Source organism: Parasteatoda tepidariorum, chromosome 6 (genome assembly GCF_982258835.1).
Source record: "Parasteatoda tepidariorum strain Cologne lab strain chromosome 6, Ptep-v5.0, whole genome shotgun sequence".
Lineage (NCBI taxonomy): Eukaryota > Metazoa > Arthropoda > Arachnida > Araneae > Theridiidae > Parasteatoda > Parasteatoda tepidariorum.
This window is the reverse complement of record NC_141760.1, coordinates 13,754,491-13,776,064: the sequence shown is the minus strand read 5'-3', so window position 1 is coordinate 13,776,064 and position 21,574 is coordinate 13,754,491. Positions and strand designations below refer to the sequence as shown.

The 21,574-nt window shown below is 28.7% G+C and overlaps 1 protein-coding gene across 1 annotated transcript in view; it reads right to left on the bottom strand.

Moving 5' to 3' along the window:
- LOC107453834 (uncharacterized) overlaps window positions 1-19,945 on the bottom strand; it is a 28,193-nt gene extending 8,248 nt beyond the window's left edge. The window contains 1 exon segment of the mRNA XM_087166688.1: window positions 17,816-19,945. Within this exon segment, the coding sequence (XP_087022814.1) occupies window positions 17,816-19,228 (1,413 nt within the window). The 5' untranslated portion in view covers window positions 19,229-19,945.
- Window positions 19,946-21,574: the final 1,629 nt, after the last annotated feature.

Here is a 21,574-nt window from a genome sequence, read left to right as displayed (position 1 = left end):
ATTAAAATCATTTCTTTTATCGTATGAATCAACAAAGCAGATATTTTCAACTTTCATAATTCCCAAATCCAAAAAATTGAAATTAATATTATCATCATGATTACGAAGTAAGATTAATTCCTCAGGGTATATATCACTCAATAAAACAGTAAAATCTTGGAAATTAAAGATAATTAAGTCATCAATATATCTAAAAACAAATTTAATACTAAGAGTATAATTTTTTTCATAATAATGCAAAAATAAGTTAGCTAAGAGAGATGAATAATTAGATCCCTGTGGTATTCCATTAATTTGAAGAAAAATATCCCTTCCATTGTAAAGATAATTACTAAAAAGACAAAAATTAATCAGAATTTCCCAATAATCAAAATCGCAACAAAGGATATTTTTAAAATCATGGTAATAATTCGAAAAGACATCTTTTAGTTTAGAAAGGGGAATGCTATTGAAAAGATTCTGGAAATCAAAAGTCGCAATAGAATTAATTTTATTATGTTTAATGAAATCTAAAATCGGTTGATTATTGGTTATAATCCAAGAGAAACCTTCTTTAGTAATATAGTTAATAATCTTATTTAAGTAGTTAGAGAAAATGGTGCCAGGTTTAGTTAAATAAGTATTAGACCCACATGTGATAGTTCTAAATTTTACTGGAATTTTATGAAATTTAGGACTGATAATTAAGTAAGGAAATTGTATATTGCTAATTTTAATTTTTAATCTCTTGTAAAAAGCTAAAAAGTTTTTAATGGCAATATTATTATTGAAATTACTAAGTTCAAAATTTTTACTATTTTTCAGCATTTTCAGCATAGAATTTTTTTTACAGAATATAGCATAATTATTGTTAGCTTTGTCTATGGGAGTAATTACAAAATTTTTTTGAAGTTGCTTAATTGATTGTACAATATTAGAAAAATTTGTTGAATTGTTATTCTTATTTAAATTATCCTTATTATTGAAAATAAAGTTTTTAAAGTAATAATAAACTCCCCATTTCCATTCTGTTAGCATACCTAAAGGTAAAGAGAATCTATTTGATATCTTTAAACAAAAACTATTGAGATCATTAAGAAAGTATTTTAGAATCTTATTGATTGATATATGGTAAATGGGTCTAAATTTTGTGCCTTTTATCATTAAATTCCTAAGTTCCAAGTTTTCTATAATATTTAAATTAGCAGTAATAATATGTTTATCAACAAAATCAAAATATTTATCCTCCTCACAGTGACATTCATAATCGGATATATTAATACTCCCTAAATTTTTGCTTATATCATTATAGTTAAATATGGTAATTTTTCTTTGTTTTATTCTTCATATATATATATATATATATATATATATATATATATATATATATATATATATATATATATATATATATATATATATATATATATATATATATATATATATATATATATATATATATATATATATATATAATAATTTAATAAATATAATATAACATATATAAATTTAACAAATTTACGCTTGCATGGCTTATATTTTGTTTCAAAAAATGTGTCCTTAATGTGCATTTTTATTTATAACGATTTTAAAACTAAATGTTTAATTATTCAGATCCAGCAGGAAAATTAATTTACGAATTTTATCTATCTTTAATTCAAATTCTTAAAAGTATATTTACTATTCGTTACTAAGCCATCCTCACTGGATGCACTTTTACACGCGAGCGGCAACGTGATTAGTGAGTTTTGATGATTTCTGTCGCATCCGAAAAAAATCACATTCAGTGCAAACGGTCCTTTAAAAATCTAAAAAATTCTGTTGTGTTAGTCATGAGCGTAGCCAGTGGAGATCACGGTGATTATTTTTGAAAAACTGCTCGTCTATTTTAAGTTTTAAGAATACATTTATATTTAAATACATATAAAAATAAATATGCATATGTGCAGTGCATAATAAAACGGACCACGCGGAATTACTTTTGGTCGAATAGTCGGATCTTAATATTTTAAAACTCAACCTAAATGGCTCGGTTGAAGGGTGAGCTCAAATTTGCTAATTAATAAGGGTAAACGATATTCTAAGTTTCCAAACCAAGCACAAAAAATTTTTTTCTCTAAATAAACATACATTTTCTTTGACGGATTTCGATTTTTGATATCCCTAAAAGAAGGAGGTAATCGCTATCTCGTAAATATGGTTGGACTCTTGTACGTATTTTAAAATATCTCGAGAACATTTTATACATATAAATATGCTAACATATGTATAAAATATTATACTTATACAATTTAATCATTTAGCACTTTATTAGAGAGTATGGTAATTTTTTTTAAAATTTTATTTTTATATCTGCCTGCTATAAATGATTTAATTAAAATATATTATCAAATATCACAATTCTTTTGTTTTCATTTTTAAGGAATTAAACTTTACTTTGTTTTTCGTTCATAATTCGGTCATTATTCAATTTGATTTAATTATTTATGTGAAATAATAATAATAAAAAAATGGTGTTTTAAAAGCGTTTTTTTTTAACTTTATTTAGCACTTTGTTTTAAACATACAAATATTTTTTAACGAACTTATTTTTTTTTTAATTTTCTTTCTATACTGTTGGGTAAATATATTGATAAATTTCAATTTGATTTATTTTTAAATTAAGAAATCTTTCGTTATTTTCGTGATCATTTTTAGAAAATGTAGCAAAACTTGCGTTTACTCTTTCATTTAGAATTTGAAAATTACGATCGAACTTAATAATTATGTAATTATTTATGCAAAATAGTACAAGGAAACATGGATTTGTAAAAAACGCTTTTTTTAAAAATAAACAAAGTTTTTAACACTTTGTTTTAAGCGTATAATGAATTTTTAATATAAAATAAAATAAAATAAATAACAATTTAAGTGTTTATTAAAACATATAAAAAATATAAAAATAGTAAAAAAATAAAATAATTAAAATAAAATAAGGAACAGTTTTAAGAGCAATCTAAGCTGCGCAAAACATTTAATTTCATGAAGAACAATAAATAGGAAAATGTTAATAATTGTTGATATAGTCTCATAATTGTCTGCTAGCGTTCAATTAGTTTGTTATCAAAACTTTTTCATGGTTTTCATTTGTGTTTAATGTAAATTCAAATTATTTTCATTCAAAAAGTCTTTCAAATTATAATTTTATTCCTGTATTTAAATTACAAGTAACTTTGATACCTGAGTTGTGTACAAAAATACAAAAAGAAGCCAAAAATTTTTTAGAGCATTTCACAACATTTACTTAGATAAGCTATGTATCAAAGATGTTAAAAAAAAAAGAGATTGATTATTAAAAATTATTTCATTGCTATAATGAATCCTATTGCCATCAAGAAATCTGACAAACGTTTTCGTGGTTTTCCGTAGCTTGTATCGCAGAATTACTACTACAATAGCTTTTATAAGTATGCTTTTATTCTGATACTTGAATATCAAGTTGCTTTGATTCTTGGGTTGTGTAAAAAAAAATATTAATATAAGAAGAGTGTTTCACAATATTCAGTAAGATGGCAGATTGTTTTTGAAGGACGATGAAAAAAATTTCGGATTATAAAAAATAATTTCATTGCGATAATCAACATTCAGCTGGAAACCTATAACCATTCAACAATTTAAAATACTTTTTTGTGCTTTTCCTTCGCATGTAACGCAAATTTGATTATTTTAATTTAATCTTCATTAAAATAAACTATTCTTATAACTTACATGAACATGATTGTATTCCGATACTTAAATTGTTAATTGCTTTGATTTCTAAATTGAATTAAAGATAATAATGGCGTTTCGTTACATTCACAAAGATGATAAGCTTCACAAGGATGGAAAAAAAATTATTGGTCATTAAAAAATAATTTCTTTTAGATAATAAACATTTAGCTACAATCTTATTACCAATAAAAGCAATTTTTAAAAAAAGCATTTTCGTTTTTGTTGCTTATCCTCCTCTGGTCTGACGAAGTCAGACCAGATCTATGAACCCGTTGACCTGAAGAAAATCAAAGACCAAAAGAGGAGTGGAGTAAATGTCTTCCCAGAGAAGACCAAGACAGTTCAGGATGTGATCGGCGGAAGCCCGGTGTAGATGGCATTTAGGGCAGAGGGGGTAGGTTTTAGTTCCCTCAGAATATAGTAAACCTTTAAGATGGCCGGTAGCTAGGCGGGAGATGGTGGTGCAGACTCTCCTTTCAAAGGGAAGGGTCAGAGAAGCTCCAGGCTTATTGTACCAATGGTGGGTGGGGGGAATCAACCAGTCTCTGAGAAGCTGGGATTTCTTCAGGGAGTATTGGTCTGGGATTTCTTCGTGGTTTTCCTTAGCGTTTAACGCAAAATTTGATAGTTTTAATTAAAATAAGTTATTTTTATAGCAATTATAAATCGATACTTAAAATCCAACTTACTTTTATTTCTAGGTTGAGTTAATAAGAAGAGCTTTATGTTTTATTCAGAAAGATGTTACCCTACTTATTAAGGATAATAATAATTAATAAAAATGGCTTATATTAAAATATTTTCATTGAGGTGATGATGAACCACCACTTATCACCAAGCTATTAAAAAAAAAAAAAAAAAAAAAAAAAAAAAAAAAACAGTTTTGTGGTTTTTCCTTTGCGTGTGACGCAAAATGTGATTATTTTGATATAATTAATTAAAATAAACTAATATTTTAACTTTCATTAATATAATTTTATTCAGATGCTTAAATTGCAAGTTATTTGATTTTATATACCAATAAAAGCAATCTGAAAAACATTTTCGTTTGTTTTTCTTAGAGTGTAGCGCGAAATTTGATCATTTTAATTTCAATTTAATCTTGATTATAATTAGTTATTTTTATAACTTCCATAAATATGGTTTAATTCCTATACTTAAATAGCGAGTTACTTTGATTTTCGGGTTGAGTTAAAAAGTACAAAAATATGAAGAACATCTCGTTATATTCACAAAGTCTCTCAAAGATGCTAAAAAAATGATTCATTATAAAAAAAAATTCATTGCGATAACTAAGCTTTTAAATGGAATGAAGCAATATGAAAGATATTTTTGTGGTTTCCCTTTACGTGTAATGCGAAATATGATTGTTTTCTCAAACTTTTATTCAAGCAAGAAAAGAACAAAAAATTTATGCCACTACTAACCACTTCAAAAACCGGAGTAAATACTTTATTATAGAACTGAAAACTGATATGCCAAAAATTTGGAATTATGAAAAACTTGCCGATATATTTTGATTCAATAAACTGGTTTATTTTCTGTTCCCTTTTTAAATTTTTTTTAAAGTGAAAAATGAGAACTTGTTACACCTTCTGACTCTTATAACATATATATGAAATAAACATGAACTTTTTATACGGTGATAAAATTCAAAATCTTAAGTACTCGGATTCCTATGATTTTATTATTTTACTAACAACTTATTCTAGTATATTATATTGAAATATCAGATATATTGAAATGTCTGATATATCTGGAGAAAAAAAAAATTCTAACTAAATATTCTTTGAGTCAGGAAAAGACAGAAAAAAAAAATCTGTTGATTTTTTTGAAATATACTTGGCTTTCAAAACAATGCCTTAAAAATTTTGTTCTCGATAAAATTAATTTCAGATGATTTTAATCCTTCATCTCTAATTAACCTCGTTATATCATGTTTTTGATCAAAGTTCAGCATCGTGTTTGTCCTTTCTCTCCTAAATATTAATTTGATCCTTACACAAGTTTTTTATTCCGTTTCTTATAATGATTCGTAAAATATATATTAACAGCCAGGATTAGAGAACAACAGAGTTATATTCTTCAAAAATGGCAATTATTTCATTTAAATTTGATCCTCTTGTGAGTGATCATATATCATTGTCAAACATATCAGTGACCCGTATCAATGACATCAGATAAAAATCTAAATGTCAATGCACATATTAGCTGAGGTATGGGGATTAACTGAATGCTCGGTAAAATAAGAGCTTCCTTTGATGATATGTTTTTTAAATCAGTGGTGAAATCGTCTAATAATTATTTTTTTAAAATCTTTACATGAAGGGTTAGCGAGGGTATATTTTTTCAGATACAAGGGAGTTAATTTAAATCAAATAAATGTACTGTATGTTTATATGTACTCACGTTTCCTTTCTAAAGGAATCCAGCGAATAAAAGAGTATGCATACTTTCCAAGTTTTAACCAACCGAAAAATAAGATAGATTCAATACCTCCTTAATTTACTCTTCTTATATATTTGAATTTTTGTATTAAAGAAATATATCAAATTTGAAATTGAAGCCCAGCTAACAGAACAGAATTTTACAACGAATTGTGGTAACAGGTATGCAAAAACTTAAGTACGACATTTTAAATACAGTAAGTTGATGTCGTTGTTCTTCAAATATAATAAAGAGAATACTTTACTAATAAATTTTATAAAAAATAATTCCGTTTTTGTTATGTTCTTCAATTTTTACTGCTAGCTGATCATGTAACTAATATATTCAGAGAAAAAACTTTTTGAATCCTGCATAATTTTCAGAAAACTACTGATGCACATTTAAACCCTATTTCTTACATAGATTTTATCATCTGTATTTTATAAAACAAATCGAAAACAAGGTCGAATTTCCAGTCAGAATGAGAGGAGGAATAAGTACATACATACGAAGGACAAGCTTATAAATTATAAAATTATCTATGAAAACTCATATAACCAAATACTTTCTATTTATTCACGTAATTGATATTATCACGCTGGTATTATTTGCAACTTTCACGCTATTTTTGTTAAACAACTTGTCTTTTAGGCGTCCTCTTTTCTTCAAACTCTTTGAGAGACTTACTTCAGTGCACCCTGGTATTGCTGAAAAATAAAATATCGATAAAAAATGTTTAATAATTAAAATCTTACAGTTATTTTATTTACTATATAAACACATGTAACCATTTAGTTTCAAGCTTGTTAGTATCCCTTATTATACTAGATGATTTTTTTTAAATATAAATGTCTTTTCTGGTTTAATCAAAGTTTTAATAATAACTCCGTAACTATGACACAGTCATGCTATTATCAATAGCTGAGACCACTTTTCATATGCTTTACTATAATCCTAAGTTAAAACAAAGAAGTCTACTCATAGGTAAGGGTCGCAAATTAATCTTTATCCGATTATAGTACAAAAACGCTAGCGACTTTTCACAAATCTCAGTACAAGAAGGTGGGTGTAAGGAACAAGAAACAGGGAAGAGTTTAAAAACACCTATAATTAAATCATTTTTAGTATTTATTACATCCTCTTTATTCTATTTGATTTGTTAAATTTCGTAGAAGTTTTGTTTTTAGTGTTTTAAAAAATTTGCAACTCCCATTTCATTACATGTTTGTTGTCATCTTTGATACGAATTCTTAAAATATATGTTAACGGTGTTCTATACAGACTAATTCAGAGTAAACTTTCACGAATTCGATATTTGGTCCTAAACTTTTTGTCACGATAAATATCTGTTGTAATATAAAATTCAATTTTAAATTAGAATGGTAGAACTATAAGGAAATTCAAATATTGATATTATAGTTAGAATTTTTATTCTTTAATATTTATAAATACTTTTCCTAGGATGTGGAGATATTCTAACTTGGTCTAAATGTGCTCTTAAAAAAGGGGAATATTTAAACCCACCCTTTCTTTAGATCACCTCTCGATTTGCGAAGCTTAATAAATAAGGTCCCATGTTTTAATGCACCCGCTACACATCTACTACCCGTCCATGCTATCCAATCTCTGTTCAACTTGATGCCCAGAAGTTGCGGGTTCGCATAGGTAATATTTCATGGGAAATAGTTTAGTTGCAATGGAACGGCAACAAAATATAAAAATATTATAGAACAAACAATCGATAAGTTAACAAGTAAAAACAATGTCTAAAATAGTTATTCTTCCTATGTAAAATGTCCTCGTCATGTAAATAAATGTGCTCTTGTCTAAAAGAACCTGTATCTTCTTCTTGTGAGTCGTAGTTCAATATTGTTAGGAAATTTAAAGTTCGCCTTCGCAACACCAGGAGAATAACAGCTGTTATTGCTGTCAGGGGAGGCAGCTCTAATGATTCCTCAGTATCTATACATCCAAATATCCTGAAAATGTAATCACTTGCTCTTCAACTATAATGTATAATCCCAATAAATATCATTCTGTTATTTGAATTCCTTCCTGGTGTAGCAATTTTATTGGCCATTAGTGTATATTGTATTTTTATTATTATACTAGCCGCCTAAGGCGGCCAGCTGTCTGCCACGCTAAAGGTTTTCACAAATAAAGTTTTTTAAGACATAGCAGGAAATCTGAAGATTAGTGGACAATTAAAGTATTCCTGACCTGCAATTTTGTCTTAAATTCCTATTTTATATAGCTACAACGCTTAAGAAAAAAAAAAAAACTAAAATGCTAAATACATGAAAAGAACACGAAAACGAATAAATTTTTTATGGTATCAATTTATATTTCTATATAATTTTTTATGGTATCAATTTATATTTCTATATCGCTACAAAAATTATCGTCTTCGCTTGAGAAAAAAAATAGAGCGTGGAAAGAAGAAGAAAAACTTATTATAACAATTATGAACAGCGACAAATATATCAAAGCAAAGCGTTCTATTTACGTATCGTATATGACAAGCGACTAGGGGAAGGACGATTCCATAATGTTAAAAACTTAGAGTTTCGTCGGAAGAGTAAAAATAGGGAAAGAGGGTAATTACACTGAGAATATTGGGGATTTTTTTGTTCGCTTCCTTGGCGTATTGGCTAAATTTCAAAGGTTTACCGTCACCGTTCGCATTTGTTTTTATGTTTATTTTTTGCGACGTTTGCTGTCATTTTCAAACTCTCATAAAATATGTTATTTGTTGAATTTTTCGTTATGTCTTTGTTTTTATTATTGTTATCTGTTTTGCTTTTGTTTTTAATTTTTTTTTACTTTAAAGTTAGATAGATCTTAATATATGTATGTGACCGGCAAAGTATGAAACGCCGGCATTGTATAGAAAGCTGGATGTTTTTAGGCAAAGTATGAAATGTGAGAATTATACCGGGCAATGGCACTTGACCTTAAAAAAACATCAGTGAAGGGTAAACCGGGCAAATATATACCGGGCAGTGGCACTTGACCTGAAAAAAACATCAGTGTAGGGTATACCGGGCAAATGTATACCGGGCAATGGCACTGAACCTTAAAAAAACATCAGTGAAGGGTAAACCGGGCAAATATATACCGGGCAGTGGCACTTGACCTGAAAAAAACATCAGTGTAGGGTATACCGGGCAAATATATACCGGGCAATGGCACTTGACTTTAAAAAAACATCAGTGTAGCGTATACCGGGCAATAGCACTTGACCTTAAAAAACATCAGTGTAGGGTATACCGGGCAATGGTTTGACCTTAAGAAACATCAGCGTAGGGTATACCGGGCAATAGCACTGAACCTTAAAAAACATCAGTGTAGGGTATACCGGGCAGTGGCACTTGACCTTAAAAAACATCAGTGTAGCGTATATCGGGCAAATATATACCGGGCAGTGGCACTTGACCTTAGAAAACATCAGTGTAGCGTATGCCGGACAAATATATACCGGGCAATGGCACTTGACCTTAAAAAAACATCAGTGTAGGGTATGACGGGCAAATATATATCGGGCAATGGCACTTGATCTTAAAAAAAACATCAGTCCAGGGTATACCGGGTAGTGGCACTTATACTAGGTCTAGTTGACTAGACTTTTGGTAAATGTCTGAAATATATACAAGGTCTAGTTAAGTGCCACTGCCCGGTATACATTTGCCCGGTATACCCTACACTGATGTTTTTTTACGGTCAAGTGCCACTTCCCGGTTTATCCACGGAATTCTTTTCCCGATCTCCCCCCCCCCTCCTCACGCTCCTCCAACATGTACAGAATTGTTGGAACAGCGACCGATAATTGTCAACAGTAGGACTGGGCGATACATCGATGCATCGGAAAACATCGATGTTGTGCAATAATCGCCGATCCGATGCTTAGACTGGCCTCCTTTTCGAAGCATCGTGAATTCCGATGTGAGCACGATGTTTTCCGATGCCAGGTTGACATTGATGTTTCCCGATGCCGCGAAGCACGATTCTCCCTCTCCAACATCGATGTTCGCAAGCACGCGCGATGAGCATTTCCCCCCGATCATGCGGTGACATCGATTGTCGTGACGATATTTTCCCCTATGTTTCTTCCTTCGCGAAGCATCAAGTAACGATGTGCTCACACGATGATTTCCGATGTGACTAGACGATCTTTCCCCTTGTGTTTCTTCCTTCGCGAATTGTCAAGTAACGATGTGCTCACACGATGATTTCCGATGTGACTATAACTCACCGCCAATGAAAGATGAAAAGGTGCTTTCTTCATTTCGTGTAAATCCAAGAAAAGAAAGTGATTCTCGGAGGATTGTTTATGTTTTGTTATTTGACAATACTTTGAGATCATTTTTGTCTTGTTGAAGAAACGATCGTCTGTTTCGATGAGACTTTTTATTTATTTACTTTTTTACCTATTTATTTTTCTTTGTTAAATCTGAAGAATTGCATTCCCTCAATATGGATAAAATGTTTTCATTAATAATTTTATATAAAGCTGCAATTTTGCATAATGACCACGTTTTCAATTATTAAAAAATGATTATTATTATTGTTAGAAAATATTTAAAAAAAAATCTAATATTTTTGCAAAAAATCTTTGCAAACGAGGTTTTGAACCGACAACTTCTCAAACGCAAATTTTCTTTTTAAGACAGTCGTTTCGTTTTTATTTCTTTAGCATTTTCTTTTTCGACATGACTGCTTTTTGATCTTTCTTATTTATAACAATTTTAATAAGAGTGTGCAGTTAAATTTTATTTACACGAAATATAGTTTATCAACATAATAATACATTAGGTCATCAATAATTTTGAAGAGAAATTTTCAAATAATTGATTTTTACAATATTGAAGCCATAATAATTTCCATAATATCCTTTTTCAGGAAATTTTGTTTTTATACTGGTTTTTCTCAATTTCCTCAATTATTGAAGGTTACTACCTTCAATAAATTATTGAAAGATATTCTTCAAGAAATTCTGGAGAATGAAAGGTCAAGAGGTTATGCGCATCGGCTGTTCTAAGTTTTCTAGCTTTCTCAATCCATATATATATTTTTTTTTTATCTTTTTCTATTACGTTTTTTATTTTTCTGTTTATAAAGAATTTTAAATTGTTGGGTCAATGCACATTTAAAATTTTATTTTTATAATTGTATCTATTTTATTTTTTCAGTTGGCTGACATAATTCGTTCATCCAAAGATAATTTTATGTAGAAATGATTTTAATTAATTTTTTTATTAGTAATAGTCGAAAAAAGTTTGAATTGTAAGGTATACAAATTTTTTTAAAAAATATAACTTTTTATTTTAAAATAAAAAAGTTAAAAGAAATTAGTTGAATAGTTTCTGAAAAATAAATTTTAAAAAAATCGGACTTTTTGAAATCCAATTATGAAGTCAAAAGTAATTTTTTTTTTCATGCACTGCACTCTATCCACAAATATCAAATATTAATTGCTAAAATATCCATGTTAAGATAAATTTATTACAATATGAGAGCTGAAAAAATGCACCAATTTCTTTTAATTTTATTTTCTAAAAAAATTATTTCTTAATGTAATAATTTTTTAATGTGTTTTTGTCTAAGATACCTAACCATCTTTAAGAATGTTGAAAATTAACGATAATTTTTGTTGGCTAAGGTTGAAATACTATTCTTTTTTTTTTAATTCATCCTTAAAGATAATTTCTCATTTTTTTTAAGCTGCATGTAAAATTTTAATGAATTATTCGTTTCACTAGTTAACTATTTATTCAATACCCTCTTTCTTTACTTTAAAAACTTCCGATTGTTTTCAGAAAAGTTTGAAAAGATGTGTTTTATTTAAATTGAAAAAGACAGTCTATCGAATTATTTTTATACAAAAGAAGAAAATAATCAATTTACTAAACATTGATATACCCGGATATAAAGTCATATATTTAATTTACTCCTATCTTTACTTTTTTCTCGTATTGATTATATAACTTTATTGAAATTAAATACCTATAAAATGAATATAGTTCGTATAATGTAAATTTGATGCATTTTGGCAGATTTTCACTTTTATAAATTTTTTCTGAATATCCCCCTTGAAATCTTACTCTCCTTTTTCCACAAACACACAAAGTTTAAATTCTAAAAATCTAATATATATATGTATTTAAAATTTTAGATTTAGTCTTACTTTACAGTAGCATCAAATTAAAAAAAAGTTAAGGTGTGCAAGAATGCAAAATTTGGCAAAACCAAATGTGAAATAGTAATGTGACATCGCGATGTATCGAAACATCACGATGTTTGAGTGGCGATGCATCACGATGCTGAAGTCTTAACATCGCCCAGTCCTAGTCAACAGTACTGAGGTACGTACCTCTCTGCATCAAAAACGTTCTTTGAAGATAAAAAAAATCAAATCTGACTGTCTTATCTGTAAAGCCTATTAATCAATTCTTTCTTTTTTGATGAAAGTTTTTTTTTTCAGAAAATCTTTCTTTTTTGATGAAAGTTTTTTTTTCTCCAGAAAATCCCGCCAAAATTTGACTTCTAATGTTGGCGCTAAAATAAGGCGATATTTTGCTCACCAGCAACGTTTTCCCGATATCGAGCTCATTTTTCCCTTTCTAAATTTTCTAAGTCCGTTTGTATTATGGAATCGTCCTGTCCCTAGTCGCTTGTTCGAATATGTTGCCACATTTTTAATACAAAAGTTAAACTTTTCTTCACTTTGATAAATGTAAACTAATGCGAACCTTACAATTAAATTATTAATTCCTTCGTATATTATTGGTTTAAGTTGTCGAAAATTAATATTTCAATTGTAAGGTTCGCATTAGCATACATTTATAAGAGTGGAGAAAAGTATATACATTTTTTAATAGATTTTTGAATATGGCTCTTTGAAGACGAAAAAGCATAGATTTTCTTACAAAATGACTGAAAACTAAAAAACTAATCCAAATTTTTGAAAAAAAAAAAAAATACTTCTTTATTATGTCAAAACACAAATATGTTCCGAGTTTAGTGCCTGGGCGAGGCTTCTGAGGCGATATATTGTGATTACAGACACACACACAGCCACGTTTATTATTATGTATAGATTATAAAAGGTCATTTGAATTCTGACAAATATTTAAGTTACACGGTTTTCTTGAGTAAGAATGAGTCGCAAATAACATTCCTATGTTTCTATACATTTCGAAACTGAATTTTGCAAACATGTTCTTCCCCTCAAACCTGCTCAACATGTTCTTTAACTAAATTCTTATGCCGCAGTGGACGGATCGTAAAGACCCAGTAAAACACCGAGATCAAGCATCACTGTCAATAAGCAGGAGGTTGACCACTTGACTTCCTCAGGGATGTTTCCCAGACTGTCGCCAATAGCCCATTGCGCAGCTCTAGTGCGGCGTAAATAAAGTACGTACTACTAAGATCTTTGATTGCTATCAGTTACTCATTCATCACAAAAAAAAGTTTCTTTGTTTCGTTCCTTTATTTACAAATTTATTATTTACCAACTCACCATCGACATCTGATATGATAGTCCCATTTTAAGTAAAGTTCATAAGGTCCTTAGGAAATTAAAAATGTGGCGGCTAAACTAAGAAGATGTATCTTATTATGTTTATATTGACCACAACATTCAATATATAATTTTAAAAATTTGTAAATTCGTGGTAACGAAATGTGTGGCTTTAAAATTTTAATTTTAATGATAACTTTATAATTACGATACGGTTACCACAGTTTTCTTAATTTATTAAGGACAATATAAGTCCTGCTAAAATATTAAAATACAGATCTTAGGTACTAGAAGCATAAAAACTTAATTTTTCTAAAGGAAAGTTCAAATAAAAAAAAAAAAATAGTTTAAAATCTTCGAAAAAATTAAAATTTGTCAAAAATGGACGTCTGACATCTGAAGGTTCTAGTAAATTGCAGAGTAAATTTTACTTGGAGTTTTCCGTTGAGTTTTGCCGTTGTAGATTATTGAGAGATTTGCAAGCTTTTATTAGAGTTTTACTAATTTTAATTGTTAAAGTAGAGAAAATAATGTTCCACTGCTCATACACTCTAAAAGGAAAAATAGTAGCACTATATGAAACTGGAAAATCCATCAGAGAAATTAGTTGGGTACTGAATCTAACGTATTATACAGCTAGAATGAGTATTATATCATTTGAGGTAAATTAATTGTATTTTTAAGTTGAAAATTCATAATTTAAAGGTATATATTTCGAAATAAATTCCTTATTACTTAAGTATATAAAGTTGTAATCAGCATCTGACTTTATTTTAAAATTTTTTATGTATTCTGGTAAAAAAAAATTAGTTTCTCAAAACTATTTGCATTATTAACTCTTTTAAAGACCTCTCTAATTTTTTGTAAATTTATGTTAAATTACATTTCAGATTTTTTTGAAAAATAGAAATTCACAGAGCCTATTATTTTTTATAGTTTGCGTAAAAGTAATTTGGTTTTTAAAACCTTTGATTTGATGGGTTGTAAAATTTTACCTATAAGTAAAGAATTGACCATTCTGTGCATATAAATAACCGGATTTATACATTAACAAATTACAAATAATTTATAAACAACCAGATAAATATCCAAATATGTAAAAAAAAGTTTTTTTATTCAGAGAAAGTATGTTTCTGTGTCCGATTTCGTAACCTAATTAATAGTTAGCACTAATTAATTTTCATATATGAGGAACCATTAAGATTGACACTTAGTACGTGAAAATCAAATCATTAGAACGAAAGTTATTGAGGATGGTTATGAGGGAAAGTTATCCTTTTTTTTCGGTCCACTGTACAATATGTACATGAATTCGCAAATATACAATTGGTCATAATTTTAGTAGTTCCTGTACTTAAGTGAAAAAAGAAATATTTTTTAAAAATGTGTTTTCTTTTTTACAAAAAAGAGAATAAAATTGTCTAAATATAGAAAATCGTTAACTTGTAGCAAAATACAAGGATTTTCTTGTGAGAAACAGTAGAGTATGATGTAGCGATGAGGGGGGAGTAGTGAGATAAGAGATTTTTCTATATTCCTCTCACACATCGAATCAAATAAGAGTAATTGTCTCTAATACTGGAAGTAGATTAATATTGTACTTGAGAGCTATAAAGACTTCGTAGTTCTTTTTGTTACTTACTTTGTTTCATTAAATTTCTTCAATTCTTTTTTAGATTTTCAATAATTTTTCTCCCTGTTAATTTCAACAAAATTTTAAAATCACAAAAATTTCAGGACATCTATTGCAATGCTTAATAATTAAGAATACTTTCTTTTTTTTAAAAAAGAAATTAAGGATTACTTTGAGCCCTGATTATGTAATACTATAAAGCAGGGTTGGCAAGGTTTAGGACAAAATGGATTAATCCAAGGATTTCACCGTCCTGTCCAAAACCCTTTTACTCAAATAGTGTCACAATTTTATCTGAACAATATTTAAGAGGTAAAATAAACATCGAACTAATAATAACATATTAATAATTAAATCTACTAGAAAATATTTGTTTTTAAAAGTATAATGTTTTATTAATATTGTTTGACTCTTTAATATAAACATTAAACAAAGGAAGATTAATCAGTAATCAAGTTCAATTGGTCCTCTCATTCAATAGTACATAAATGAAATTTGGCCTTACCATACAGGTTAAACTTTTAGGGACTAAGTACTTGGCTAGTCATAAACAGGTTTATTCATCTATAAGTACTATTCAAGAATATTTTCATTTCATTCACGTTCAATTCTTTTAGCATAGTGGTGATACATCACCAGTGTCAGTAACTGAAACTGATGTCATGCCCTTCAAAACTGTTAATACATTTTTCAGTTATTTTGTATTTCCAATTTAAATTAATATAAAAAATAATATTTATTATAACATTTTTATAATATTTATATTTATATTAACAGAAATTATAACATATTTAAAAAAAATATATTGTGAAAAATAAAAGGTAAACAAATTTAATTTTTTTAAAATATATATATATATTTTTTAATATTGCCTTACTTATCCTTATGCAAAAACATTTATCAGTATTAAAAGCATGTTTATATTTAAAGGATTAGGTATTCACTGTTGTTGTTCAATGAATTGTGGAGCTTCAAAAATTATAAACCTTTTCATATTATAATATAGTATCTTCTTTTAATAAGCTATAGTAAATTGTATAAAAAATATAAAATATTTATTGATACATGTAATTATTATGTCTACAATGGTTACACCTATAGAATTTTTACCTTTTACCAAAGTTCAAGGTTTTGGACTCCTTAAGATAGTTTTACCCAGTTTAAGACAGTGAAACCCACGTGTCATGTTCAAAATCCCAACCTTGCTATATATAACAGAACCTGCCATATATTATAACAGAACATTTCATGCACCAAAACATGTAACTGCTTTATAAAGCAGTTATTTAAATTATAAAATTTTTAAATTGATGATTTTTTTAAAAGTTTTGGAATATTTGTTCATATTATGACATTTGCCTTTAAAATAATTGTTACATTATTCATCATATCTCTTACGGTAAATTTCTCTATCATCATCAGAGGCAGCACAATAATAGTTGTTTCTAGCTTATTTTGAACAGTAGGAATGTATTGATTTATGCTTATCTGAGCTGCTGAGAAGTTTATTTTATACAATTTCATTTTTAAGTTTTTAGAAAAAAGGAAAATATTTCTCAGTGGTTTAGGTTATTGATAATATGTTATGTTATTAATAATATGTTATTGATAATATGTTATGTTATTAATAATATGTTATTGATAATATGTTAACTATTAGAAATGTGAATAAGCATAAGAATGATGCAGCATAATCCTCTTGATCCTTGTTAAAAATAAAAGAGTTTTTAATTGAATTTTAGTAATATTTCTATGTTTGCGTGCAGCTTTATGATATCGATAATAATAAAATATCTAAATTCATAATTATAATACTTAGATCCTTTTGCTCATTCATGCAACTCAGTTAGGAAAACAAAACTTAACATCTTTTTCATTTGCCCAGTAAAAGAGTGATTCAAATTTAATTACTCAATGCAATCTATTTTTAATTCTTTCATAGAAAAATAGTTTTAAAAATAGCAGCGAAAATTGAAAGCAATCACAGTTAATAAAGTTGTAAATCTAACACGGAGTGCAAGTTAACAGTGAGTTAAGAAACCCCCAGTTAGGAAACAGAGTGTCCAAAAATAATGAAAAATACCCTTTTCGAATCGTGGTCAACATTTCCAAACCGGGGCTTCGACACTGGGTGTTTCGCGTAAGGTCAGTTAACGGGGTTAATAATTAACTACAAGAATCAGGTTTCTCACTAGTATGAACAATGCTGTGTTTCATTAGATTACTGTTGAGAGTAAAATTTTTATTACATATACAACAAGAATAAGGCTTTTCTCAAGTATGAACGCAAAGTGCTCAGTCAGATGACATCTACGTGAAAAACTCTTATACACATACTGCACAGATAAGGTTTCTCACTAGTCTGAACATAACTGTGCTTAGATAACTTTAGCATGAAAAACTCTTTACATGTAGCACAAGAATACGGATTATCACCAGTGTGAACAAGACGGTGTTTAGACTGATAACTTATTTGCTAAAAAACTTTTGTTGAATATACTTTAAGAGTAAGGTTTCTCACCAGTGTGAACACGACTGTGTTTGGTTACATATCTTTCTTGTGAAAAACTCTTGATGCATATACAACAAGAATGAGGTTTCTCACCAGTATGAACACGACTGTGTTTAGTCAAAAGACTATTTTGCGAAAAACTCTTATTGCATATACTACAATAATAAGGTTTCTCACCAGTGTGAACATGACTGTGTTTATTCAGATGACTTCTTAGCGAAAAACTCTCATTGCATATGCTACAAGAATAAGGTTTCTCACCAGTGTGAACACGACTGTGTACAGTTAGAGAAATTTTTTGCGAAAAACTTTTGTTGCATACACTACAAGAATAAGGTTTCTAATCAGTGTGAACACGACTGTGTTCAGTCAGATGACTTTTAAACGAAAAACTCTTGTTGCATACACTACAAGAATGAGGTTTCTCACCAGTGTGAACACGACTATGTTTAGTCAAAACACTTTTTTGCGAAAAACTCTTATTGCATATACTACAAGAATAAGGTTTTTCACCAGTGTGAACACGACTGTGTACAGTTAGAGAAATTTTTTGCGAAAAACTTTTGTTGCATACACTACAAGAATAAGGTTTCTCACCAGTGTGAACACGACTGTGTTCAGTCAGATGACTTTTAAACGAAAAACTCTTGTTGCATATACTACAAGAATGAGGTTTCTCACCAGTGTGAACACGACTATGTTTAGTCAAAACACTTTTTTGCGAAAAACTCTTATTGCATATACTACAAGAATAAGGTTTCTCACCAGTGCAAACACGACTGTGTTTATTCAGATGACTTCTTTGCGAAAAACTCTCATTGCATATACTACAAGAATAAGGTTTCTCACCAGTGTGAACACGACTAAGTTTAGTCAAAACACTTTTTTGCGAAAAACTTTTGTTGCATACACTACAAAAATAAGGTTTCTCACCAGTGTGAACACGACTGTGTTCAGTCAGATAACGTTTAAACGAAAAACTCTTGTTGCATATACTACAAGAATAAGGCTTCTCTCCAGTATGAACACGACTGTGTTTAGTCAAATAACTTTTTTTCAAAAAACTCTTGTTGCATATACTACAAGAATAAGGTTTCTCACCAGTGTGAACACGACTGTGTTCAGTCAGATGACTTTTATGCGAAAAATTCTTGTTGCATATACTACAAGAATAAGGTTTCTCACCAGTGTGAACACGACTGTGTTTAGTCACATGATTTCTTTGTGAAAAACTCTTGTTACATATACTACAAGAATAAGGTTTCTCACCAGTGTGAACACGACTGTGTTCAATTAGATAACTGCTTTGCGAAAAACTCTTGCTGCATATACTACAAGAATAAGGTTTCTCACCAATGTGAGCAAGACCCTGCTCAGTTAGAAGACTTTGTTGTGAAAAACTCATATTACATAAACAATAAGAATAAGGTTTCTCAGCAGTGTGAACAGAACTCTTCTTAGTCAGATGACTTTTGTATGAAAAAACTCTTATTATATACTAGAATAAGGTTTTTCACCAGTGTGAACACGATTGTGTTTAGTTAGATTACTTTTTAGTGAAAAACTCCTATTACATGAGCTTCAAGAGTAAGGTTTCTCAGCAGTATGAACATAACCGTGTGTAGTCAGATTACTTCTATGGGGAAAAGTCTTATGACATATAGGACAGGAAAAAGGTTCCTCACCAGTGTGAACAGGAAGGTGCATAGTCAGATGAATTCTTTGTGGAAAACTCTTGTTATATATACTACAAGAATAAGATTTCACTCTTGTATAAACACAACTATACTTAGTCAGATAACTCTTAGGGGATATTTCCGTATCGCTATCTGTGACGCCCACTAGATTCAACTGAGGTCCTCTATTTAATACCTATAATTATATTTCTCCATTCATTGCCGATGTATTTTCGACAATCATTGTGGAAGTACTTAGAGCACATAAACTAAAATCAATTAATATATTTCGCACATATTGAAGCAAGATTTACTATTTAACATGATACACAAATTTTTTCGAGCACATTTTTCCTGATTCAGATTTCCTAACTCATATAATTTCGGATTATAGAGGCTCGGATTGTTTGGAATGAAGGATTGACAAAGGCATGGGTGTAGTATAGTGAGACGAGATCTTTGTTTTAAGCTTATAACTTTCTGATCCCATTAATAAGGCTCTGGCTTAAGCTAGAGAGACAGCGAATGAGGCACGGGCACGTGACGTCGTGATCTTTGTATACATCAATTGGGTGGCGAGCACTCTAATGTAAGTCTATGGGATTTTGATGTCATTTTGTAATAAAGTAGCAAATTTTATATTTTCCTTAAATTTTTGAAGTATAAAAGGTCGATTTTCGTGTAGAATAGAGTTCTAATAAACTTTATAGTAAGTTTTGGCTAAATTGTGACAGTCTTTAAAGGAAAAAAATTAAAATATTTATCGGTGGTGAGTGAGTTCTGTTTCATTTCGCAGATGTTGGTTATTACAATACATACTATATATATAATTGTTGATTTTTTTTATTAGATCTTAATAAATTAGATTAACTGGGATGTCTGCTTCATAAATACGTCAAAATAATTGTCAAATAATTTTTTACAATGTGTTGATATAGCTTTGTTTTATGATTATTAACTTCTGGGTGGCAGAATTGAAACTTAAATATTTTGCTGACATTTTTAACAATACACTTTATTATTTTATTATTATATATATTAAAAGTAGAATCAATTTATTTTTATCTAAGTCCCAATAATTAATATATCTTAATTAGGTTTAGATAATTGTGTAAAAAAAATCGTATGTTCTGTGGGTGAGTGTGCTTTCTCCTTAAAAATAGTGTTTGTTTTAAATCAAATTAGAAATAGTTGTTGTGTTTTACGTAAGATATTAATTAAGTATAATGCCTGTATAATATATAGGAACAAATAATGATAAAAAAATTGTTTCAGTGTGTTTAAATTGCTTTGTTTTTGTAAATAAACTTCTGGGTGGCAGAGTTGAATGAATGGATTTTCCTGATATTTTAACTAATACACATTATTATTTAATTCTTTTGCTTATTAACAGTAGAATTTTTTTTTATTTTTGAAATGTCCTAAATCTATTATAATAATTTAGTTAGGTTTAGATAATATTTGTTTAAAATCTTCTGTTCTGCGAGTGAGAATGTGCTCTCTCCTTAAAGATGTTTGTTGCAATTCATATGAGAAACAGTTGATTTTTTACATTAGATATTAATTAAGTATAATGCCTGTATGATAAATAGGGATAAAAAATATTCTACAATATATAAATTGCTTTGTTTTTGTAAATAAACTTCCGGGTAACAGCTTTGAGTGAATGGATTTTTCTGATATTTTTACTAACAGACATTATTATTTAATTCCTTTGTTTTTCAACGGTAGATTTAATGAATTTTTTTAAATGTTCTAAACTTCTTGAAAATGTTTCAAACAGATTTTGCTAAAATTTATGAAAGAAGTCTTGTGTTAGGTAGTTGAGCTTCAGGATGGCAGACCTTCGAATATAAGGATTTTGCTGATATTTTCACAAATACACATTATTATTTAACTATTTTGTCTATTAAGAGTAGAATTAATTTATTTCAAGTATGTATAAAACTTTTTAGTTAGATTTTAATAATATTTATCACAAAAATTCTTATTTTTAAGTGAGTAGGCTCTCCACTTAAAGTTACTGTTTGTTATGATTCATGTAAGAAATAGTTGTTAATATTTTACTTAAGACA